General features: G+C 50.2%; 2 protein-coding genes across 6 annotated transcripts in view; one reads left to right on the plus strand and one right to left on the minus strand.

The window, feature by feature from the left end:
* Positions 1 to 261: 261 nt before the first annotated feature.
* TBX1 (T-box transcription factor 1) lies at positions 262 to 10,916 on the plus strand. Of its 2 annotated transcripts, XM_064168877.1 has the most exons (9): positions 262 to 347; positions 1,565 to 1,740; positions 1,786 to 1,973; positions 5,284 to 5,385; positions 6,751 to 6,922; positions 7,098 to 7,253; positions 8,601 to 8,668; positions 8,864 to 8,964; positions 9,738 to 10,916. In XM_064168877.1, the coding sequence occupies exons 1-9, from the start codon at positions 314 to 316 to the stop codon at positions 10,175 to 10,177; spliced, it is 1,437 nt and encodes a 478-aa protein (XP_064024947.1). In that variant the 5' UTR covers positions 262 to 313; the 3' UTR covers positions 10,178 to 10,916. The 2 variants fall into 2 exon arrangements, with proteins under 2 accessions (XP_064024947.1, XP_064024946.1); XM_064168876.1 differs by lacking the exon at positions 262 to 347 and having other exon boundaries at positions 1,504 to 1,740.
* Positions 10,917 to 23,070: 12,154 nt separating this feature from the next.
* GNB1L (G protein subunit beta 1 like) overlaps positions 23,071 to 24,725 on the minus strand; it is a 41,587-nt gene continuing 39,932 nt past the window's right edge. For all 4 annotated transcript variants that reach the window (XM_064168878.1, XM_064168879.1, XM_064168880.1 and 1 more), the window contains exon 7: positions 23,071 to 23,795. In XM_064168878.1, the coding sequence (XP_064024948.1) occupies positions 23,529 to 23,795 (267 nt within the window). In that variant the 3' untranslated portion in view covers positions 23,071 to 23,528. The remainder of the gene's footprint in view (positions 23,796 to 24,725) is intronic.

Below are 24,725 nucleotides of genomic sequence, written 5' to 3' on the forward strand. Positions count from 1 at the left end.
AAGTTCCCCCCCCCCCGCCGCCGTCTGGAAGGAGGGGGGTCCCGCTCGCACCTCCCTGGATGGTGCGGTAGAAAGGAGGGGAGTGAAAGAGTGGGAGGGGGGGCTCGTGGTGGGAGGCTGCCGCGGCTGCTGCTCCTGCATTGGTGTCTCCCCTATGGACGAAAACAGCCCTCTGTCTCCCAAAGCAAATGCTTTCAGTATCGCCTCTCTGATTTCAGTCGTCGCCGCCGCCGAGCACGCAGGGAAGGGAGCGCTGGAGGAGCGCAGCGGCGGCCGCAGCGCGCCCGCCCGCCCCGGCTGCCGCCCGCAGAAGATGCACTTCAGCACTGTCACCAGGGACATGGAAGGTGAGCGCCGCGCTCGGCTCCGCAGGACTGCGGGGTCGGGAGTCCCCGGCCACCGCGTCTCAGAGGGCTCTCACACGTTCCGGCTAGGCGGCTGGGCCGGGGGCAGAGCACGGAATGCGGCCTGCCCGCGGGGCCGGTCGGAGGGGCCTTTACGGTGCCTCCTGCAGTCCTCCTTTGGAAAATAAGGCTCGGCCCGCGCCCCAGTAGCGGCTTCCGACGGCTATGCCGCTTGGACCTACGTCTCTTCAGAGGTGCTGGAGCATCCTCCGACAGCACCGGCCGTGCCCAGGGCAGCAGCTGGTCGGGGCTCGGCTCCCGCCGGCTCTGCAGCCCCTGTCCGGCCTGAGAGCCGCGGCGGAGATAACTCATGAGACCCTTAGGACTTCGAGGAGCCTTTCGGCATTGGAAAGGATCCGAAGGAGCCATCCGTTGCACGGGGCGGCCTGTCATGTGCTGCAGGGCCCGTTCGGGCCGATGGCCGAGGGCCGCTCGGCCCTGTCTGTCCCAATGAACGGACTCGGAGCTTTACTCTGTCCCCCGTCTGTCCCCCCCTCTCTCGCCTGGAGATGGAAAGAAGTGGGGATTGCCAAACCAGGTCCACCTTCCCCTGTCAGCCACTGCCCCGCAGTCCCAGAGCGAGGGACGTTACCTGGAGCGGTGCAGCTACACGGAAATAGGAATTAGTTTCTCTCTTTGAGTTCCCCCAGCTCTTTTTTTTTTATTCTTTTCGGGAGTGGGGTGGGAGGAGGATAGGAGGGGAGTTTGCTTTGTCCCAAATAGTATACAGAGAGGGAGGACTCCTGCAGAGATAGCACGGGCTCTGCACCGCCGCGACTCTTGGCAGATCTCTGGTGTTTGCTAAGAGGAAAAAAAAAAAGGAAAGAAAAGGAAAGAAAGGGAAAAAAAAAAAAAAAAAGAAGAGCCGAGGCAGGCAGGCAGCAGGAGCAGCGAGCTCCCCGCCTGCCCCGGGGGGAGCGGGGCTGGGGCCAAGCAAAGCGGAAAGGGGGAGGCGCCCCGCTGGGCTGGGCGCGGGGCAGCAGAGGAGGCGGAGGGCACCGCGGAGCCAGCGCGGAGGCGGGGGCCGCGCGGAGCGGCGCGGAGCGGAGCTGGGGGGAAAGCGGGAGCCGGAGTGGAACCCTGACCGCCTGTTTTTGGAATGATTTCAGCTATCTCCAGCCCCTGGCTCACCCAGCTGTCCCATTTTTGCGATGTTGCAGCTTTCACGGCCAACAGCCTGAGCAGCCTGAACGCCTCCGGGGGGTACCACCTCTCCCCTTCCCCGGGGGACCCGTACGGACAGCATGAGCCGCCGCACTACGAGCCCTGTACGGCTCAGCAGCACCCACACCCCCCGCCTCAGCCCCAGCACGGATACCCCTTCGGCGGGGCGGCGGCGACCGGGGCCAATCCGCCGCCCCCAGGTCCCGAGCCGCCCGAGGGTGCCGGGGGAACCGCCGCGGGGCCGGCCGCCGTCTCGGGCTGTTCCTCCGGGGCGGCCGCCGCGACCAAGGCGCCAGTGAAGAAGAACCCGAAGGTGGCCAACGTGAGCGTCCAGCTGGAGATGAAGGCACTGTGGGACGAGTTCAACCAGCTGGGCACCGAGATGATCGTCACCAAGGCCGGCAGGTCAGTGCGGTGCTCCCGAGCGGCCCCGGCTCTCCAGCCGCTCCCCGCGGGCGCAGGCACCCAGGCTAACCGGGGCGGGAGAGGCCAGCCGCAGGCGGTTGAATTCGCGGTCAGGGGGAAAATCAAGGCTGGCCAAGGGCAGAATGGCCCGGGCCGGCCGTTGCCGTCATTTGATCCTAGCACTTTTCCCATGGCGAAAGCTGCGAGTCCTTGCTGCTCGAAGGCCTCGGGTGCCGCGGGGAGGAACGCGCCGCTCCCGCGGGTTGGAGAACGCGGCGTGCGGGGGACGGCGGGCAGGGCGGCCCGGCTCGGCTCGGCCTGGCCCCGGGGAGCCGCGCCGTGTTCTCACCGCCGGGTTACCCTCCCTGTGGAAAGGGCGCTGATCTCCGCCGGGTGCCTTCGGCTTTCAGTTACCTCTCACGGGACTTGTCTTCGTGTTGGCGGAGGACGCTGTGCTCCTGGGGCAGGCAGCAAGGCACAGGCCGGGACGAAGCGGCTAACAAACGCACCCGTGCCATACCTGTAACTACAACTTCAGCGCCTGCAGACCTTTTCGTTCCGGCGGGCACGCAAACAGACGATAATTCTTCACCTTGAAATGTTCTCCGTGGCTGCTGCGTTTCCCGACTATCGAGTAACGAGCCCTACTGAGCCCGGCTCTCCTTTGGCCGCTGCTGTGGCGTGGTTTCGCCAGCGAGCCGGGACCGGGACCCCGCTCCCGGTCAGGGGACAAAGGAAGCCGCTGATGCGAGCTTGTTAGAAATGAGCAAAACATGTTGAGGGAAAGAGGACCCCAAATTACTGTTGTTAATGACTGCGTTTCATTGCGATCTCTTGGAAGAGCCGTGGTCGCGACGGCTTCGTCAGAGCTGCGGAGCTTTCCCCGCGCAAGCTCCGGGGCAAGCGCTGCCTTCGGGGGTTGGATGAGCTCACCGTTCAGGCTTTGGTCTCGTCCCTTGACATAAAGTGATGGTGCCAGGGAAAGAAGGGGAAAAAAAACAAACGAATCGTTCGGTGCTTGTTCTCAGCTAGTCCCAGAGTAGACTCCATCGGCCGCAGCTGGAGCCCCGGGCACTGTCTCACTGACTGGGCTCCGTTTCGAAAAGGCCCAGCACAAGAGATGACCGTGGCTGGACGGTCCTGCTCTCCCCTCCAGCGGTTTTGAGGGTTCTGAAGATGCAACAAATGAAATACATTTTTGTTTACACATTTGAATATTTTTTTTAATTCACAGTTTACTTTTTTTTTTTTTTTTTTTTTTTTTTTTTTTTTTTTTTTTTTTAATCCCCGCGGTGCCCGGCGTCAAAGCAGAAGGCAGCGGGGCTGGCTCTGCGCTGGGGGACCCTGGTCGTGATTTCCCGCAGCCGCTGCCTGCCCCGGCGCCGGGTCGCGCAGTCCCGCTGTCTCCGCTCGTGGCCCCTGAGCCCGGCGCCGGGCTCGGTACTGCTTTCCTTAGCGGAAAAGGTCGTTCAGGCTCCAGACGGAGGCTCTCTGCAAACAAGAGCTCTTCGATCTGGCTTTCTTGCTCTCCCGGGAGAAAAGGTTGCAAATAGCCCACTCCAAAAGGTCTCAGGAATGAACCAGCTCGATCTGAATCAGAGCCTTCCCCCGCGCGTCTTTTTCCTTTATTTTATGACACCGACAAATCTTCGGATAGGCGGGTAAAAAACAGGAGAAACCGAGGTAATACCAGAAGGAAAAGGCTCAACGAAGGCGCTGCGAAGCCTTTTCTCTCCCAGCGCCTCCGAGCTGGCCCTGCTGTGTGTCTAGGTGGGTCTTATCATCTCGAGTTGTTTGTTTTAAAAATAAGTTTTAAAGCAAGAAACACCGGAACTGGAGCTAATGGGGGCTTTTACACTTTTAAAAATAATAATAACAGGGGGAGCAACTGGAAACGTTCTCCAGAGTCTGCTAAAGCGTTACAAAGAGGGAGGCGCAGCTGCCCGATCCTAACACTACCCGGCAGTGCGGGGCCCGGACTGGAAGGAGCTGAGGGGCCAGAGCCCCACTGCCTCATCGCCGTAACCACAGCCTTCCCTCGGCGGGGAACAGCGGCACATAACAAAAAAAGCCCCGAGAAAAGGCACAGCAGGTCCGGCCCTGCGCCCCAAGAATGAGCCGGGCGGGGCCCTCCATTCCGGGTTTGATCGGGTTGTTTTTTCAGGGGGTGTTGGAAGTTTGGTTTTTCAACGGCTGCAAACCCCCTTCCCGAAATACCGGCCGCTGTGGCTTGCTTCGTTTCCTACTTGGAAAAAAAATAAACGAAACCAAACGTAACGAACTTCAACCCAAGAGCACATCTCCGTGAGGGAGCCGCGGACCTAGCCCTGTCGCTGGTGTGTGCAGAAGAAAAGAGAAAGGGGACATGGGGCCTTTTCGGGCCCTTTCGTTAGCCACTCCAATGGCATTTACCCTGCAGCCCTCGAAGGAATCGTGTCCTCCCCGAGCGTGCGACCCGCGCCTCCGGCTTAGCCTGGGGTCCCTATGGCCTGTGTTGAGCGGAGCAGTGAGGACAGCCTCGGGCCGACCTGCCTTGCCCGGGGTTCCCAGGCTCCGTCCTGCTCGCCTTTAGCCCGGCGAATGTGCGGGTACCGGGATCCTGACTGGGCTCTGGTAACGAAACGGAGTCAGCAGCAGGCTCGCTGGGAGATCCCATTTGTCCTCCAGTCCCTGCCCACCGCGGGAGTGCGTTTGCTTCTCCGAGCAGCGAGAGGTCTCTCACTGGCCCCAGGGACCACACTGCTGCGATAACGGCTGCACAGATTTGGAGGGCCAGAAGCTGCGAAAGTGGCAACTCAGTCCCCTCGCGTTACTCGCAGGAGGTTCTAGACGAGTTCCTCCGGGCTAGCCGAGCCTCCCGGGAATGTACCCTCGCCCCAGGTGTGAGTCTGGAGACCGTGTAATTCCTTGCATCTACCTCAAATCAGGTCTTCTGGGAGTGTGGGGAAACCGTGAGGAGAAAATTCTTTTCACGTATACCTGCCCATGGCAAAGGTGGTGGAGGAGGTTGTTTCCTTTTAGCCCCTGCGTCCTGCTGTGGCGGTTTTTTCGTGTGTCTGACACAAGTGGTCCTGGCGCTGCCCCAGCTCGTCTTTTCAGATGCTGCTGGGGGGTCACGGCGTCTCCCCTAGCTGCCCGGCTGTGTCTGCCTTTTCCTCCCGCTCTGTCCAGTGGTTTGTGTGTATGTCAGGGAGCTAGAGGGGAAGAGCTGAAAGGGCTGAGGTGCTCTCACACCTGACCCTCGGTATCTCCTGCCCGTCGGGGCTCCCCACTTCCTCTCAACTCATCCGTGCTTTCTCTTCTGTACCAGGCGAATGTTCCCCACCTTCCAGGTGAAGATATTTGGGATGGACCCTATGGCTGACTATATGCTTCTCATGGATTTTGTCCCCGTGGATGACAAGCGATACCGGCAAGTAACATTGCAAGTAACAGCGCTTGGCTGGCGGGTCGCTGCCTGTCTTCTGCCTTCCCAGGACTCAGGGATGTATCCCTGAGCCTGAGTCAGTGGGAGATGAGGAGGAGATGCGGGATGTGTCTGCCCTGCCTCTGTTACGGATCCTTGCAATGAGTTTGGGACTGGGGGCAGCGTGGCTGTGCAGGATGTGGACCCACAGAGACCACTTGGATTTCACACCGTGTCCTCAGTGGTCAGGGCCACTGGGACCAGACCAGCATGGGGCAGCAGGGCCGAAGCTGGGTGGTTCTGCCCAGGAAAGCCATCCACATGCTGCTTCTCCACATCTCCACCTGGCAAATGCTTGTTCCTCCCTGAGAAAAATCTTTCCTGTACTCATCGAGTGCTGTAGCCTCTCAGTCAGGACAGCTGAGTTGGTAGTGCTGGTTTTGCCAGCTATCTTGGGGCTGTGCTGTGCCCACTGGAGAGCCATCTGGGTACTTGGGTGAAGAGAGATGGTTTTGTGCTCTGGAAACACACTGGCTAGCCAAGCCACAAACCCCTGCCCTTATTTTCAGTGCCAGTGTAGGAAAGCTACTTGCAAGGCAGTGATGTGGTCTGGTTTGGAGTCCCTTTAATTTAAGGACAGTGAGAGGTGCATTATGTATTTAGCTTCAGATCAGGACGCTGAGCAGGCAGCCCACATAGGAATTGCAGGGTCCAATATATAAATATTTAGACAGATATCCAAATTCTCAGGGCGTCCTAGAAATGTTTGCTTGTCAAGGGAAGTGGGATATATAACATCCAATCGAGTATATCTTTAAAAAGTAATGTTTCTGCTTGAGTCCAGTGGTGTCTAATTCCCCCTGTGCAAACACTGGCTTTTAAAGTAAACACGTGTATAGAAGATTGGTTTCTCTGTTTTAAATGTTACTGTTGAATATGTACTTTGAGAGAATGAAAGAAGCCTGCTAAACGCTGGATGTGCTATTAATCTACACATAACTTTCCACTCCTCACTTAAAGCCAGACCATCACCCGTTTCTTTAGCGGAAGAGGGAGCTTTTGTGGCTTCTCTCCCAAATCCGTGCAGGTAGCTGTAATTTTCCTCCATCCTGTAGATTTCTCTCCCACCAGCTCCATCGGTGACCTGATAAAATATTGGTTTTGCACTACAAAGAGTCTGGCTGTGAAGAGGGAGCTTGTTCTTCTCATTGCTGTCGTGATGGGGGTCACAGCAATGGAGGCAGCAGTGCTTACCCTCACCGTGCCGGGGGGACCCTCCCAGGCCAGATCCTGCAGGGCTGTGGGGTGCTGCAGCTGGGGACAGTGGAGGATCCCCCTGGGCTGTGGTTGAGGGTGTTTTCCCTCCTGCAGGTACGCCTTCCACAGCTCCTCCTGGCTGGTAGCTGGCAAAGCCGACCCTGCCACCCCTGGTAGGGTGCACTACCACCCAGACTCCCCGGCGAAGGGGGCACAGTGGATGAAGCAGATTGTTTCCTTTGATAAGCTCAAACTGACCAACAATTTGCTGGATGACAACGGGCATGTAAGTGTTCCTGGGGAAAAGACGTCAAACACAGGACTGCACTAGGGAATATTCCCTGCCCGTGTCCTTCTCCCAAGCCCTGGGCAGGAGAGCTGACGGGGCGGGAAGCTGCATTCGCCTCTCTTGATGTTCCGTCTGGATCAGTTATTGTTTCCTTGCTCGTTTTATCATTCAGATCATTTTGAACTCCATGCACAGATACCAACCGCGCTTTCACGTGGTCTACGTGGACCCCCGGAAAGACAGTGAGAAATATGCAGAGGAGAACTTCAAAACGTTTGTGTTTGAGGAGACCCGCTTCACAGCTGTGACTGCCTACCAGAACCACCGGGTGAGGCAGCAGCAGGGCCCGGGCATGAAAAAGCAGGGGTTGAAGTCGCCCCGGGGGTACCAGGGCTGCAGGAATGTCTGGCTGAATGAAGGCTGGGCTGCGGGTGTCTGGTGGTGGAGGGGGTGTTTGGGGATACTCCCTGCCCATCTGCTAAACCTGTTCTGGGGCAGCACGAGGAACCCGATAGCTGGGGAGTTGCACAGAGCTGCACGCCGAGGAAGTGGTGTGAGCTCCATCCCCATCACCAGCTTCCCCTCGCTCAGGGGGACCTCATTACCTATGTAAACCCGAGACCGGGGCTGGTTGGGAAACTACAGGCTCCCCGCTGTGAAACGTCACTCACAATTAGTTTGGATAAATCTGCAGTTTTACTTCTCTAAGCTCGTAGAGGTCTGTTCCTACACAGAATACGATTATATGTTAAAAAAACAAAACAAGGGTTCCCCCTCCCCCAAGTCTGATGGGGATTTCTGAGCAGCAGATAATCCAATTGCTTCTTAAAATCGCATCAGTGTAATGTAAAGACCAGGAATCCCATGCAGAAATACGATTACATAGCAGGGGCTTTTCAGCACTGCTCCAAAACATCTTGCTCTGTGCTGCTGCAGCTCTTCCTGGGGCTGGGTGGCAGGGCTGTGCCCAAGCAGCTACTGGCAGTGCCACCCTCTGCAGCAGCTTCAAGCACACTGACCCAGGGTCCCCCCTGGATGCTGTGGTCCGTCCACTCCCAGCCCCAGAGAGGCAGTGGGGCTGGAGCAAGGCTGTGCCTTTAAGGGGCTCCGGCGTCCCTCCCTGGCTGGCATTTGCCTGATGGCTCCGGACAGCTGCTCTTTCTCTCCTGCTTTCTATCAGTTTGACCTCTAAGGCTGGAACTGTCACTGAGGGGCTTAAAGTTTGTTTTTCAACCCATTCCGGAAACTCACAATCACATACTTTATCCATGGATTTGCTTAAATATAGAAAATGTCCTGCCTTTTCCCCGGCGAATTAAATAAATACCTAAGTATGATTTATCCAGTGATTTGTCTTAGCTGCTCTGGTGGTGACCCATATAATGTGGCATTTTCTTACAAGTGCATTTACACAGCTTTTGCAGCCAACTCAGGCTGCCTCTCCCTTCGCCTTGAACTCATATTAGGTAGCCCTACCAGCCTTGCATTTTCTAATGGAGTGAAAGCACATGTTTGTGCTCTGTGGCAGAGTGTACCCCAGCTCCACTGGCCACCCAGGCCCTCTCCATTACACCAATCACCACTGACTCCCTAAGCCCACTCAGGGAACACTCACTGTCTGACCCAAGAGCCCTGTGAAGGCCACTTTGACACATTTCCCTGCTTCTCTTTACAGATCACACAGCTGAAGATAGCCAGCAACCCTTTTGCCAAGGGATTCCGAGACTGTGATCCTGAAGACTGGTAAGGCTGTGTCTTTACTTACTCTCACCCCCAGTTTCACATGCACCTGCTCAGCATACATTTGCACAAAGATTGCAAGGAGTTGGGGGAACACTAGGTTGGGTTCTGTTTCCCAGCTGCAGCTCAAAGCAGCAATGCTCCAAGTGCTCATTCTGGTGGACTTTCAGCTCTCTGTCACTTCTCTTCTTCTTCCAGGCCTAGGAATCACAGGCCAGGGGCCCTTCCTCTCATGAGTGCTTTTGCCAGATCCCGAAATCCTGTCTCTTCTCCAGCCCACCAGAATGGGACAGAGAAAGGTGAGACCCTCAAACGGCCATCCCAGCCGGTCACCCTGGACCTGCTAGCCTGCACAGGTGGCCTCAGTGCATGCATGCTTGGGACCAGCGTTGCTCACCATGCTGGTGCACAGCTGCCTGCAGCAGGCACAGCTCCATTGCTAACGAGCTTTATGCTACCACCTCGTTTTAAACAAAATAGCTGCCTTCAGAACATAATTTATTCTTCCTAGCTCTAAACCGCTCACTGTTGTTGCTGCTGCTTTAAAACCACCTCCCTCCTCCTGTAGCGTCCCTTTTTCAACTTCGCGGCAGCGAGTTCAGCTTTCCAGGCAGGGATGCAGCAAGGGCCACTGGTTCCTCCTCGTGTTGCCCCCCTTAACCCGCCCCAGCAGCACGGTCAAGGCTGATCGGCTCTCGTTCAATAGTCTTGACCAGAGCCAGCAGCACTGCTGCTCATTGACTCCTTTTCCATTATGCAGAGCAAACAATTGTAAGGACAACCCAGGGCCTTTCTTCCAGCACGCTGCGGGACTGCAAAAATAAAGGGAAGTCTGTATTTGTTTAGTGTTACACAATTGCAAAAAAGCCAGGCGTGTAGCAGCTTGTCAGTCGAGCCAGCGCCCTTTATCGCAGTCAGGTCCCGTCCCACCAGCCCCGGGTCCTGCTGCCGCGCACTCCTCTCGCAAGCCCCGCTTTGAGCCCCGTGTCCCGCTTTCTGCTTTACGTGAATGAATTGTTTCGCCCTGGCCTGCCGCAGCGGCGGTGATGACGACACTCTGTGCCCCCCGCAGATGCTGCCGAGAGCCGGCGGGAGTACGAGCGGGAGGCGGCCGGCGGGACGCCGCTGCACGCCGAAGCCGCGCACCAGCAGCTCATGTCCCGAGTGCTCAGCCCCGCGCTGCCGGGCGGCGGCGGCCTGGTGCCTTTGGGCGGCGCGGGCGGCGGCCGGCCCAGCCCGCCCCACCACGAACTGCGCCTGGAGGCCGCTGCCTCGGAGCCCCTCCACCACCATCCATACAAATACCCGCCCGCGGCGGCCGCCGCCTACGATCATTACCTGGGGGCGAAGAGTCGGCCCGCCCCCTACCCCCTCCCCAGCATCCGCGGGCACAGCTACCACCACCACCACCACCATCACCACATGAACGCAGCGGCCGCAGCGGCGGCGGCAGCTGCTAACATGTACTCGTCGGCCGGCGCGCCCGCCAACTACGACTATGGCCCACGGTAACGGCGCCGCGCCCCGACGGCGCGAGAGACTGGCGGCGGCCACGCGGGCCACCGGCGCTGCTGCTCTCCTCCTTCCCGCCTTTCCCTCTCTTCCCGCCTTACGAGTGAGCTGATAGGCCAGTTCGACCTGATCGACAATCGGAGAGCCCAATCGGAGGAACTCACAGCCCCCCGTGGCGCTCCCCACCTGTCGGCGGGCCGTGAGGGCGGGCGGTGGTGGCGTGCTGCGAGGGGACGGGGCGAGTCCTCCGCATCACAGCGTGACCCGCAGCTGCACTTTGATAAACGAAGCCATATGCCGTTATCTCCCTTCTCTTTGCCTTGTGCCTTCCCTCTTGCCGATGCCCCACGAGTACGCGGGCACCGAGGACGGTAGGGCCGCTGGGAAGCGGTGGCGGTGAGGTGACTTTGCTTACTCCCCTGCCGAGTCTCGTGCGGGAGGTTCGGTGTTGCTGGCAGTTTTGGCGGTGTCACGGGCTTTTCCCCGCCGAGCGGGAGCTGTAAAGCTAGTACCGAGTTAGGGAGGCCGCGGGACTGGCCGCGGGCGGTGGCTGACACCCGCCCCCGGCCGCGCGTGGCTCCAGACACGTTGGTCTCGGTCGCCATTTTACCTCGGGGTCGCTTGGCCTCAGGTGGTTTTTCGTCGGAGGAAGCAGAGTTTAGCTTAAAGAAATACTCTGAATCCTTACTGTCAGAACAAACTGTCCAGGCCTAATCTGCTCCTGAGTTTGTGGGGTTCACTGGGGTGGCTTAAGCACAGCAGCATTTTGTGAAGCTGTTGAGAAAAGCCCGTGGCCAGGAGCACAGCCACGTACAGCTGCTCGTTTTCACAGCAACCGATGCTAAGGTTTATGAACCAGCCTGGAGGTAGATGGGAATACCTGCAGAGCTGAGGCTGTATTTTCTAAGGAATAGTTTGTAAGCTGGCCGCCCCCCAGGCAGCCTCACAGTACTGCCTTCCCACGCCCTTTGCCCAGCCCCTGGTGCTCTCCCCTTGAGAGGTGCCTTTTAGAGAAGCTTCAGGTTTTATTCCCCGTAATGCCTTACCCCTTATATTTGGCTGACCCAAATTGCAGTACTCCCAAAGCACCTATTCTGCACCTACCTGCTTGCTGCATCTTCCCTCTTAAAGCTGGTAAGTACCTTTTTTTTTTTTACCTTCCCCTTTTCATTCCTCCTCCCTCGATAATCTTCCTTCAGTGGTCTTTCCTTAGTGTTGAAAAGATGAGCCTGTTCCTCACAGTTTCTCCAGTGGCTTGTTTTGAATTGCTGACTTGTGTTTTCTGTCGAATGCTCACTGAATGGCAGTCCTTTTGTGTTCAGAGAAGGTATTGAACAGCTCCTCAGCTGTGCTGGTATACAGTATTATGAACACTTTTCTGATTCTTCCATGTGACTCAGTGAAAAGAACGGGATTATATATTTTTAAAGTCCTTTATTCATCTATGCTTGTGCATTTTCACTACAAACCCTTAAAAACGTAACCTTTCCCTTGTGCAGGTGGCAGTGTTAATAGCAATGTTTATTCCGCCTCTGGCAGTGGGCTTTGGGCTTCCAAAACCTTTTGGAAGGATTTAAGAAGGGATTCAGGCTAACATGAATATTTTATGTAATTTTTTTTTCTGTTATAAAAAATGTATTTGGATCCATGAAAAAAGATTTGTGCAAGAAATATGTATTTTATTTGACATTTGCAGTGAGTTGTGAGATTGTTACTGTCTGACTAAACCATAATTGATGCTCTCAGAAAAGTTGATGTAAAATAGCCTTGTGCTTATTATTAGTCAGTGGGAAATAGCTCTTGGATGTGTGCTGTTGCTTTGCCGCTGTCATTTCAGAGTTTTCAGTATGATTTATTATCTGTAAACTAATTAGTGCCAAAGCTTTGGTCTCAGACGTTTAATGAAGTTGTAATATTTATTATTTTTTCAAAGATTATACAAACTTTCCCCCCCCCTTTGATAGTTGCAGTGTAGGAAAAAAAGTGAAGACAACCAAAGAATCATATCTGCAAACAGTGTAGATACATGTAGATATTTGTAGATATATGTAGATAATCTTATTTCATTGAAATCTAAAAGACGTTGGATGGTGACATTTATAAATGTTTTTCCTCTTCCTTCTTTCTTTCATTTCTTGTTTGATTATTTGTGTATATTTGTGAGTTTCTCTGCTCCGAAGTCAAAGCCTCCATGACAAAATGTGGTCATTTAAATAAGGAATACTAAATTGGAGTTGTCTATTCTGAGCAAACCGTGAACCTCTGTGGGTGATTGCTCTCCTCCTTCTCTCTCCCTGGCTGCTGAAACTGCCCGTGGTTGGGTTGTCGCAGGGCTGTGGTCCCAGGTTGAAATGAATAGAGTACACTTCCCTTTGTACTGGTGAGCATCTGCTTGCTTTAAAAACACAGAGCGCTGCAAGAAGTGCCACTGGCTCCCAGTGGAAACTGGCCACACACCTCTTCAAACATACTTTACTGCATATAGCTGAGAGGACTGCATGACTAAATCGTGCTCTTACAGAAAGTGGATCAAGGTTCTTGCCTCAACTGTTGGAATTTTAATTTATCTCCATTAATAGAAAAATCCCAGAATTTCAGCTTGTGCCTGTGGGCAATGAGCCCTTAGGTAACTAGTCCATTCTCTGTGCTAGACAAACCACTACAGAAATCCTGTGTCTGAATGGGACATGCAGCTGTATCAAGACTACAATTTCAACTATGACATTTGTATTTCTAACCTTGCTTTTACACCATCAACATGCAAGATGCTTATATATGCTAACCTTAAACATGTTAGCAGTCCCTTTCAGGTCATGTGTTAGTCCTTAAGCCAAGGTTCCTCAGGGTTCTAACTAGTGTTTCCTCCTTGCATAGGTATGTCTGTCTTGCTGGACAGGAGTGTTACAATAATGAAAAACAGAGTTATCTTTCTATCACAACAAAAAAAATCCACTTCAAACAAGCAAACTAAACAACAAGCCTGCAACACTGCACATTGCTATAAGCCTTTGGAAAATCACATTCTGTAACACTTTAATGCCATGTTACCTGTCAGCCAGTGAGTTAAGATACATCACCTATAGGCCATCTCTTATTGCAGTTTCATTTGGAAAATGGCTTTGTATGATTTGGTTACATGTGTGTTTAAACTTCAGTTAGTGACATGCTGTCACCAAGGTCCATGGCACATAATCAGAAAGAAGGCTGCAGCATTTCCAGACAGTAGTTCTGCTTATGGTCACCTCAAGTCACACAGAATGCTGTGCATTTATAAGCTGCTGGCAACACAGGCCTAAGCACAGAGGTTACAAGGACCCTTTGTCTCTTCCAAATGAGGCTGGAGAATAAATTACACCTGTGGCTCCATTTTCCAGAGGTACAGGCTGAGATTGCTGATTGCTCAAAAGGTCTGAAAACTATCACCTGCCTCAGTAGTTCAATACAGTACACACAGGTGAAACAAGGGAAGTCTTTGCTTGGTCACTTACCCCAGGCACTGGAGATAGCTCAGGTTTTCAGGATTTTTTTGTTTGGTTGGGTTATATTTCTTCCTTGCCAATGGATCTGACCTAAACTCAGCATAGGATGAGGGGGATGATACTTCTGAGTGCTTGAGCACTTCATGGATGTTCTTTTTAATTCTTTCTCCTGTTCAAGGAGATCCCAGAACTGAAGGTGGTTTCCAGTAGATGCCTGTTCTGGGGTGCTGGCATCTCTTCAGTCAATCTCAAGCATGCATGTGCATGGCCACTGCCAGGGGAACAAATACTTAATGCTATGTGGTCTGTGTAACAGTTGCTTGTAGTGTGGAGGATGACCCAGGGACTGCAGTAAAGACAAAAAGGCATTTTGCAGCCACCAGGCCACTGTGGCACAGAGGCTTCATACTGCATCCCTACAGTAAGCCATGGCTAGTGGGGCTGCATCAGGGCCACATGCGCTGGTGCTTTGTGCCCCCTGCCAAACGAACCTCATTCTCTCCAGCATGTGGAATTCAGCTGGTGATACCTCGGTTCCTGCCCAAGGTGCAGTCCCACCTTGATCTAATCTGACAGGATTATGAAAAGGAGCTTCAGGTGTGCTCTGAACATTCTGCCTACCTAAAGGGATTCTTGTAGCAGTTAGGAAGAAGTTAGGCAACCACAGGTTAAGTCTGGAGAGTCGAAGCGGAGCCCTACTGCCCGGAGGAGCGCTGGAAGAGCCAAGGCAGCGGTACTTAGAAAGCAAATTATAGCACCTTCCTCCGAGGCGCTCAAAAGGTTGCTGTGAGCCTCATGAACGCTGCTGGGGAAAGAGTGAGTGTGTGCAACAGACGTGATCTGGTGCTTGTAGCTTTTCCTTCTCTTGTTTAATTTCGTGATGGCTTGAGAACAGACGCTGTTTTACTGGCCGAGAGTGGAGGCTGGGTGCTGCGGTCGGACTCGCCTTTGGGGTGCAGCGGCCCGCGCAGGCAGGAGGTGCTGCGCTGCCGGGCTGCGGGTAGCGCTGCTGCCTGGGGCCAGGGTGCTGCAGAGCGTAGCCTGGAGAGCAGGCTCCCTCCGGAGGGAGGAGCGGGCATCGCACCAGCTCCGGCATGCACGGAGCTCGCAAATGAGGGAAAAAGTACAGATCTGCTCCGTAAAGATGTGATGTTTGGAGCATACAGGCACACATGCGGAAGAGCAGTAATCTTTGAGGTAGAGCCGGCAAATAATCAGTAATTTAGCCCGTGGTTATAAGATAATGAGTCCAGTTCACTGGTTCAGAAGCTTGTGTGAGTGAAGTTTTTGTAAATGTATGAAGGTGTTTTTTTTCCATTTAATTATTCCAATTGATTGGATCAGTAAGATATTTAATTTACATGACTGGATGAAAGCCCTGGTATCCAAAGACTTCTGTTACTGGCCATTATCATCAGCACAGTGTATGCTTATAAAATGAGCTTTCTGTTAAAGTGAGACACTCATTGTTCTGGGAATCTAGTTAGAGTACCAGAGGGCTGCAAAATTCCAAGGATAGTATTTCATACTCGTTTGGTTTTTTTCCCCCTTCCCAGGTATGTTGTACACACAATCAATGCAAAAAGCAAGAGCTGGCTTTGAAGATAGACATTAATTTTTAAGATAGGGACATATACCCCACATACAATCTATATGTACATGTACCAGCCTGCTTTTCAAATGCCCACTGCCCTTCAGGAAGTCTGTGTGAAGTACTGTATGTGTTGCACATGCTAGAAAAATGCACTCATTCCCCCCATTAACAGAAATGACCTATTATAAATTTACCAAAGATACCATAGTTTTATAAATTGGCCACATATGTCTGTGTAATATATTTATTATATCACATTTCATAGCATTTCTCTTTTATGAAACTCAGCCTTGAATATGTCACATATGTTTTGCATATATGTGCAATAGCCAGCCAAGTATATCCGAGTAAAGTATGATAAATGTGTTCTTTCCATATGGGAAATTAAATGTTTTTCCAGATTTTTAGAAGTTTATGAAGAGCAGCCTGTACAGAATAATTACAATAAATCACTCGCTTCTATTTAGGCTAAAATTACAGATTTGAGCTAGTAACAAAGAGATTAAGAACAAAAGTCAGAAAAATCACATTTAGGAACTAATTGTTTGAGGAGATGGAACTGCATGAAGGGAAAGAGAACATATGCATGTTAAGGCTAGCTGCTGCAGGGTGTAAAATCACACAGACTTGTACAGCAGCTTCTATCGTGTGCTGCCGGAGTGGTAATGCGCTGATAAAGGCCTCCCACCACTTTCATGGGATGATTGGTTCATGCAGTGTGTCTCATAGAGACAGCAAGTGCCCTTCAGTGTCTGCTCTAGCCTGAGTTCTGCTTTGTAGTTCCACTATGACCGCTCGAAGCGGCCACTGGCTTTCCTGAAGCCAAATGTGCTCTCAGTGAAGCTAGTTCTCACTACTAACCCACTGGTTGATGCAGGGGGCAGGCAGGACACCGCTGGTACTCCTGCTGCATTCTGTACCTGCTTGTGACAGGTTGATTGCACAAGTGCCCAGGTGCAGCTATAATTGCAAAAGGGAGTTTAAAAGGAATAAACAACATTTAAAACTTAGAGATGTCCGCATGACTAGGTTTTCCAATGGTTTTAGCTTGGCTAATGGACTAGCTCTGTCTTTGGGGTTTTTTTCATTCTGCTTGCCCAGTGCTCCCATTGTCCCTGGTTCTGGCATGTAATGGCTGCCCTTCTCCCCCTTGGTGCTCCCTCCTGACTCCTTCAGCTGCCCTTTGGCTGAGCTGCGAGCTCCAACAGCAGGCAGTCAGCACTGGCTCTCAGACTTGAGGGGTTGCAGGCAAAGCTGTCCTGTTCCAATCATCTTAAAAGAGCAGAGGAGGGGTGGTGAGATGGGGGTTCAGCAGCCCTCCTCCCAGACTGATTTTATTTGAGCACTGCCTTACACATTTCTTTTATTTCAGCAAACATGAAGTGAGTCTTTCTTTCTATTCCCTTTCCTGCTTGTTGTCAACAACTTCGAACCAGATGGGCTCAAGAGATAAAACTAAAAAGACTCAATGTCTCTATTTAGCGTGATGCCAAGTCTGCATGCCATCAAAATATCTGAGGCAAAAAGCCCTGAAAAGACAATGCTCAGCATCAGTATTACGTTAAAAGCAGCCTAGATGCTTTTCTGTGAACACATGAATCACCAGGATTTCATATCAGCAATTTTTTAAGTTAGCATCAAGACAAATGTCATGTCCACATTCTCTGCCACGTTTGAAGTTACTTTGTATGCCCCACTCACCAACCTTCCCCCTACCTATCTCAGAACATGTTTATAGAAAGCAGTGCCATGGGTACCTGGAAAAAGGGTACCTTTTGCATGCATGGGATACTAGAGCAGAGTAATGACTCAGCATTTTAACATTCTCCCCAGATTCTTTGATATGGACATAATCAGGATTGATCAACCCTGCAACTGGTAGGAAAGAGAGATCATAGCTGTCCAGAAAGTGCCAAAGAGCTTCTGTAGCTTTTGCTGCACCAGCTTACTTAGTCTGTGAATACAAATGAGGAGGAAACAACATCCAGCTGTAATGTCAAAGTAATGTTTTTCTTGCTTGCTTTTCTGCAATAGATAGTTATTAGAATTTTTTTTTCACTGCCACGTTGCTCTCCTGTAAGGAGGTAGTCAGTACTGCTCTGGGATAGTTCTGCAGCGCATGTGGCTGCTTCAACACCTCGGTCCCTCCTGCTGCTGTCTCCAGTGGCACTGTAACATTTGGCAATGCAACTGTTCATAGAGAAATAATTACTCCTCTGGGTGAGCAGAGGCTCACAGGTGTAGGCTGTGGTTTACAGGATTTCCTGGTGTTCCGACACCTTTAGAAGAGGATGCTGTGAAGGTAAAAGCAAATACTTCTGGAAATGAGCTAGTGTAGAGCTTTGCAAATACACTGCTGTGGTCCCAGCTGTGTGGTGCGGTAATATGTTGTAGTGTCAAAGTGTTGGTCCTGGATTGTATTGAAGGGGAATAAGACAGTAATAACCAGCATTTATCTCCTCAGATATGAGCATTAAATGCATCTGGAGGAGTGTATTATTGCTCAGTGTGTTCTAGGGGTGTCACTGCTCATGAACAAAGTTCTTGATAGGATTTAGAAATGCACAGGGCAGCAGATGGCTCCATCCAAACAGACCTGTTGCTTTGTAGTGTTTGATAAGGAGCAGTAGTACATAAAACCACACCCAGGAAGCCCAAGCCCCCACTGCTGGTCTTGTCTTGACCAAAAAGGATGTGTAAAGGTCAAGGGACAAAGAATTTGGTATCCAGAATATGGCTACTTGCTCTGTGCTTGCTTTGATGTTGTTGGGAAGAGTCACAATCAGTGTGTTTCAGTTTAAGTCTATTAAAAACTTACATTTCTGTCTGCTGTCCCTGGCTCCCACTGGTTTCCAGTATCTGAAGGAGACGTACAGGAAGGCTGGCGAGGGACTATTTACAAGGTCTTGTAATGACAGGACAAGGGGTAATGGGTTTAAACTTGAAGAGGAGAAATTTAAAGTAGATGATAGAAGGAAGTTCTTTACGGTGAGGGTGGTGAAACACTGGCACAAGTTGCCTAGGGAAGTTGTGGATGATCCCTCCTTGGAAGTGTTCAAGGCCAGGTTGGATGAGGCCTTGAGCAACCTGTTCTAGTAGGAGGTAACCCTGCCTATAGCAGGGGGTTGGAACTGGATGATCCTTGAGGTCTCTTCCAACCTAAACCATTCTATGATTCTATGGCAGTGCAGACATGGGGTGTTTTTGTGTTTAATTTCATACTGCGACATCCTTACGTGAATGGCCAGAACCCCTAGTACCATCTTAAATCCGGACAATCACGTTACAGAATTAACCTCTAGCATGATCCAGAAGAGTAGGACATGGATTCAACACAGCCAGGCTTACTTGGAAAACTTACTGGGGGGGAGGGGACAGATGACCTAGGTTGGAATTTGGGAATACTGCAAACAGAAGCCTTCTTCTGTAGGCATTGCCATCACTTCCTCTGTAGTGCAGTTATGCTTCCAACATGGAACTGTGTGTCTCAGCATTGCTGTAACATTGTCTAGTATTAAGCCAGGCAGTCACGTGCCATGTTCTCTGCAGTGATCCATACTTTCACACCACAGACGCACAGCCAGAAAAGGAAACACATTGATTTAGCGCTCAGTAATCCTTGTTTAATCCTCAGTCCTTTGGTTTACATCACTAACGTGGCTTCTGCAGTAGTCAGTGTTCTATCTTTGTTCTTGGCAGACTGAATTAAAGGAAAGATTTATTAATTTGTAAGTTGGCTTTGTAGATGCATCTTAAATGTGCTAAAATCCAAAGCAGTTCAGAAGCCAGTATTAACTATAAAAACCTGCTCTTTAAAGCTCAAACCTCTGCAACAATCCAAGTCAAGCTGCAGAGTAATTTATTGGCTTGCTCCAGCAACTGCATTGTGTAGGGCTAAATTTAACAACTGTCTCATTGCAGGCCCTCACCCTGCTTTCTTTTTCACTCATTACTGCAAATACAATTCATCTCCTTTTTCCTTGCTCATCTCTGCCTAGGACCGCAATGCTTTATGGCACATCTACTGATGAGAGGAAGGGCTTGGAACTAATGGATTCATTTGCAAGAAATATTTGAGGGTCAGAGATCACCATTCATTCTAGTGGTGATAAATATTCCATGTAATTGCTGCACAAACGCTGGTGTTTGGGATTTATTTCTGTTAGTTTATGGATGCAGGTTGCCTTCTTCCCTCTCACAGTGCCAAAGACAGTGATTCGTGGGAGGAAGCCTTTTGTAATAATTTAGCTGTCATCACCCTCACTCCTGAATCCTTTAGGCCAGGTACAGGCTAGCCCTGTTCCTTTCTGGCAGGTGAGATTCCAGAGCTAGCTCCAAAGTTTAAGGTGGCTCTTCAGAGCTTTACTTTTTTTGTTTTCCCTCAGAAAAAAAGAACTGCTAGCTTCCTACAAGTGCACTTTGCAGTTGATAGCAACATAGACTGCCCTTCCTTTCTACTTTGGGGAAGTCCAGGTCAGTTTCCTAAGTAAATAAATCCAGACTATGGCATTTAGGCTCAGCTCTGAATCAAACTAACATTCTCTGGTTGCTGGTTTCAATGAAACTATATTTTTTTTTTTGAGGAAAAAAAGTCCCTTTACTCAATGTTTAAATAAAATTAGTAGTGATATAAAGTGTTAATGAATTGTTGTATGAAAGTATCACGTGCATTGTGCTTTGGTAATAGGAAGTAGGAATGAGATAGGTCTGTTCTTGCAGGCAGCTCTGCAACATGTGTCCTTCCTCTGGACGCTGATGAAACTCTTCCCTCTGTGTGTGCCTACTAGTAGGATTCCAGTTGCAGTTCATGCCCTCATTTTCAGTTTGTGCTTACATGACTGAGTTTATTTTTAAATTTACCTAGTCAGACAAACAGAACTATTTAACTCCCAGAAAAGGGTGCCAAGTTAGCTCTGAGAGCAGGGAGTATCTTCTGAAAAGACCTCTCAGCAAATCTAAACATCCCTTGAATCTCTGTCATTACTTTAGACACCAACATTGACATTAAATGGCATTTTTCACAGAGAAGGATATATCTGAGTTCCTAACTTCCAGGCTGTGATCTAACAGCCCGGTGATGGATTGATAGCAGTAGCAGAGGTGTTAATCTCTTCTTCTAGGGGACTGCCACTGTGCCAATACCAGAGTTATTTGATCAGAACTTATTGTCTACAATGGATGTAAGGTGCACAGGCCTTCAGTGAAGATGTGGTTTGTATGCTGCTTTGGGAACTGAGGTCTCAAACTGCATGGGGTGGGTGTGAACCAGCCCACCTGACAGCCATGCCAGCAGCAGTGCCAGGCTGCACCAATGCCTTGGAGCCTTTCAGTGGCCAGGGAGCAATAGGTGCTCCTAACTGGCATCCAGAGTAAGGGAGATGCTGAGCCTGGAGCTGCCCTGAGAGATTTCCAAGTCCCCACTCCAGTCCTGAAACTGGCTTCTCACTGCTCTCAGTACTCTCTGGTGGCACAGCTGCCTTTTCCCATCAGAAGGATGAGAGGAGAGAGCAATTACTTCTTGGCCCTCCTCATTTCCTACCACCATTTGCCCAAGGTGGGTGTGCCCTGGGTTTCCTTTCCTTTTCTGCTGGATGAACATTAAACCTACAGCTCAATTCTGTGGAAATTGCCCAACAGTGTAGGCTGCTGTTCGCTGCCACGGAGAAGAGGAATGCTTGCACCCTCCAGGCCACTCCCCCACCTCCAGGGCTACTGCAGAGCAGCTCTCCAGTCCATTGGGAAGAAGGGAGGGAAATGACCTTTTAATAGAAGGGGTGCAGAGTTGAGAAAGGAAACCGAGTGCAGGTTTGCAGTGCAGGAGCTGACTATGTGGCTTGACAGTTGGGGTTGTTCTGGTTTTAGTTTGGGATTTTTTGTTTTTTTGAGTGATAAATTCAAAAGCATGTTGGCCTCCATCACTGAGCAATCCCATGCCTGTGGTACCAGGAGTCCCCAGAAGAGTCCTGGCCTTGTTCTGTGCGAAATGGTGGTAGCAGTTGTGCTTCTAATCTTCTACCACAGAGCTGAGGGGAGGATAACGTGCTGGGTTTGACACAGGAAACCTAGATCCATGCCAGAGGAGATGCAGAGCTGTTTTTTCACCTGCCAGGATAGTGGCCAACCACCAGCATGACAGTGCCTTTGAGGGCGTAAGCCTTCATCAGTTCAAGGTTGTTGATTAAAAGGTACACTGATTATGCAAGTTAAAGCTCAGGGTAGGGCACTCTCTGGAGGAGATGGAGACTTGGCTTTTATCACTTATTTAATTTATTTGTACACTCAGTGGAGAGGAGAAAAATACAAGTCCATATCCACTGGATTTTGTCTTTTAAACATTGAGTGTGAAATTATCCCCCTACACAGCAGAAGGTCACTAAGTTCTGTTTCAAGAACACCACTTAAATGGGAGGCACAAATTCCAAGGAGGCTGATTGGCTTCATGAGTGGTATAGTACAAGATATGCCACCCAGAAGGAAAGCTCTTTTCAGACTTCCTACTGCAGGTCCCTGGACTATGGATGACAATGGCTTCTGTATTTATTGTTCATTTATTTATGTCAATTCAGAGCGACTTTAAGAAAGGGGAAAAAAGAACAAAAGCAGGCTTGTGGATAAAGGCCTTATGTCATTCCATAAGGCTGTAGGCTAGAGCCTCTTGGATGTCTCTTGTCTGTGTGGGAGGTGGATGGTAGGTGGAGATGCATCTATGCAGCTCTATGTGGTAGATGTAATGGACACCAGCATCTCCCCTTGACTCAGGATCACTCAAAATTAGGCTTTAGCTTTCCACTGCAATGTGATCCTGCATGCAGCTACTGAACAGTAAAGAAATAATCAAAGAAATGCATTATTTAAAGTGTCAGCACACTCCAGGATGTGTGAGGCTGAGTTCTACTTGGCCACAGCATCCTGTGTCTATGTTTTTCTGAAAAGAATATTGCCTTGGTGCTTGAGGCCTCTAGTCCAGTGTATCCTCTGCCTCCACAACACAGCTGGAGAGCAGACCCAGGCCTTCACTTGCTTGTGTGTTTGCACTGAAATAATTTCTAAGGGCTTTTGATGTTGCTGTTCACTACAATTGGTGACTTTGATGTCCAGCTCTGTATGGAGGTAGAAATAATAAGTATTTTCAGTAAAGTACCAGCAGTGCACAGAGTCTGGACACAGAACACTTCAGCTTGCTGAGCTGTAGCCTGCAGGCCACCTCCTTTGGCACAAATTTGATCTTGCTTCCTGCAGCTTTGTGACAACACAATCTTAAGGTGGCTGTGAGCAGGCTGCTGTATGGCTAAGATGCTTTAAAAGAATGCAAATGCTGCTTCAGCATTCAAACAAAAAAACCTGTCATGAATGCATTTCAGCTTCCATGGCTGCGGAGATGGCAAGTCAATGGAGCCATTTGCAGTGTGCATAAGGATTTGTCCATGCAGCTCCCTAAATGTTAATGGAAGCTGTGTAGCTGAATCCCAGGCTTGCCATGCTGAAACTTACCCCTAACTCTCCAAGGAGAAGGGTGCTAATTGGATTGCCAAGTTTAAATCCTTCAGCTAGTCAGTCTGTGGAAAGGATTTAGTCCTGGCGCTGTAAAAGGCTTTACTTAGCTTTGCAGGGCAGGGAAAGATGTTTTTTTTTTTTCCCCTCTTTCTCTCTTGTGATTAATTGTGAGGCTGGAGGTGACAGGAGACATAATGAAATTCATAAGTGCCAAAGGCCGTCCCTAGTCACATTCCTGGCTGTTGGTTTAAGTTAGAAACTGACAGAAGTGTGAACAAATCAAGGTTGTTCTGATAGCCTTTCAGTTATGGGGAAGAAAAAGTAACTGACAATGAGAAACCACTGGAGGTGGTTTAATGGGTATAAATTTTCAAGAAAGAGTAATATTTTACAGTGGTTCGGATTCTTGGATACATAAATGACTTACAAACAGATGGATTCTGCCCCCACCACAGTCTGAGGGATTTCAGTCCTTTTACACAAAAGAAGATATTGGCACAGACTTTTTAAGCAACCTGCCCTAAGAAAAGCCTGTAGCAGAACTCACAGTGACTTGCTCTGGGTCCCTGTTTGTGACTGGCCCTCTTCTGCTTGTTAGGAATTTTCAGAATCCAGTTCCCTCTCTTGAAAACAAGCAGCTTGAACAAGAAACATAAGAAGTAACTGAGGTCTCTCAGCTCAGTCTGAAAATACATTCTACTGCATTCCCACATCCAGGTGTTAATTCCAGTGCAAAATTGCATCACCAATCCTGTTTTCTTAGTCCACAGCAGTGCGGAACACATCACGCCTGCGTATATATTGACCAGATACTGATGCGATGATCTTTTGAGCCAGCTGCCAGCAGTCTCTCACTGGGCTGGTTATGATCTGAGAAGGACACGCAATGGACAGTTGCTGTGTGGTAGTCCAAGACTGCTAAGGGCTTCATTTTTTTCCAGCCAAAGATCCTGATGCGATGATCCCACCCTGCTGTTGCTAAAATCTTCTTGTCTGGACGGATGGTGATATCAGATATGCCAGCGTTAACAAGTCCGTGTGTTCTGTAAGCCTGTGTGAGAAAGTTATAGATGAGCTCTAATTGGGTAAAAGAGAAGAAGGAGGAACCTTTGGGGATTTTAGAAGGTATAGTGCTCACTCATACACAGTGGCATCACACAGGTACTGTGGAGCTTTTCACAACATGCCTTAGTGAGAACAATTACAGACTGAGATGGAAAGAGCTTAACTTGAGCCTCTCTCCAGCACCATTCTCAAATTCATCCCTTGTATGTTTTTAATTTATATTTGCATTTAAAGCTATTTATATTCTGTCACATGTGAAGCTCTGGCTCAGGGTTTTGAGAACCAGACCACACAGTTTTGCTCTTCCAGCAGAGCTTGAGCAGCACCATTCAGAACTATGGCCATTTTTTTCTTCCCCCTGCTCCTGAAGTATTCCCATGCTGAGATTCTGTGCTGGTGTTTAAACTACCTGCTACTTATTTCTACTAATGTGGCTACTCACAAAAACCCCAATAAGCTGTGGTAGCATTTACCAGAGTCTTGAGAACGGAATGCTTCCAGGAATTAGGTTTCAGTGTCAGGAAATCTGTATTTCTAGTACTCCTTCCCAAGAGACTTTTATTTACACCAAATTCCAAGAAGGGGATTATGACCAAGTTATTGATTTCAATCTTGGAAGCTTTTTGTTACTGTTTGGAGACTACTGGGGCACGAATTTCTAAAGGGCATAATGAAACTGGAAAGCATTTAGCTTCCTTCAGGAGGCACAGGACTTAGCCCTTGGAAGGAACAACTTTCCCTTCACTGACAAAAGCTTCCCCTGGAGCAGAGAGCGCGGGCTCAATATGAAACACTTGCACTGTTCTCACTTTGGTAACTTGCATTAGTCAGGAGCCTGCCTCTGAGCATGCAGCACAGGCACCGCAGTGCACGTGTGCACACGGCATGTCAGAAGCACCTGGGGTTTGTCTCCATG

The sequence above is a fragment of the Pogoniulus pusillus genome, chromosome 30 (genome assembly GCF_015220805.1).
Source record: "Pogoniulus pusillus isolate bPogPus1 chromosome 30, bPogPus1.pri, whole genome shotgun sequence".
Classification (NCBI taxonomy): Eukaryota; Metazoa; Chordata; class Aves; order Piciformes; family Lybiidae; genus Pogoniulus; species Pogoniulus pusillus.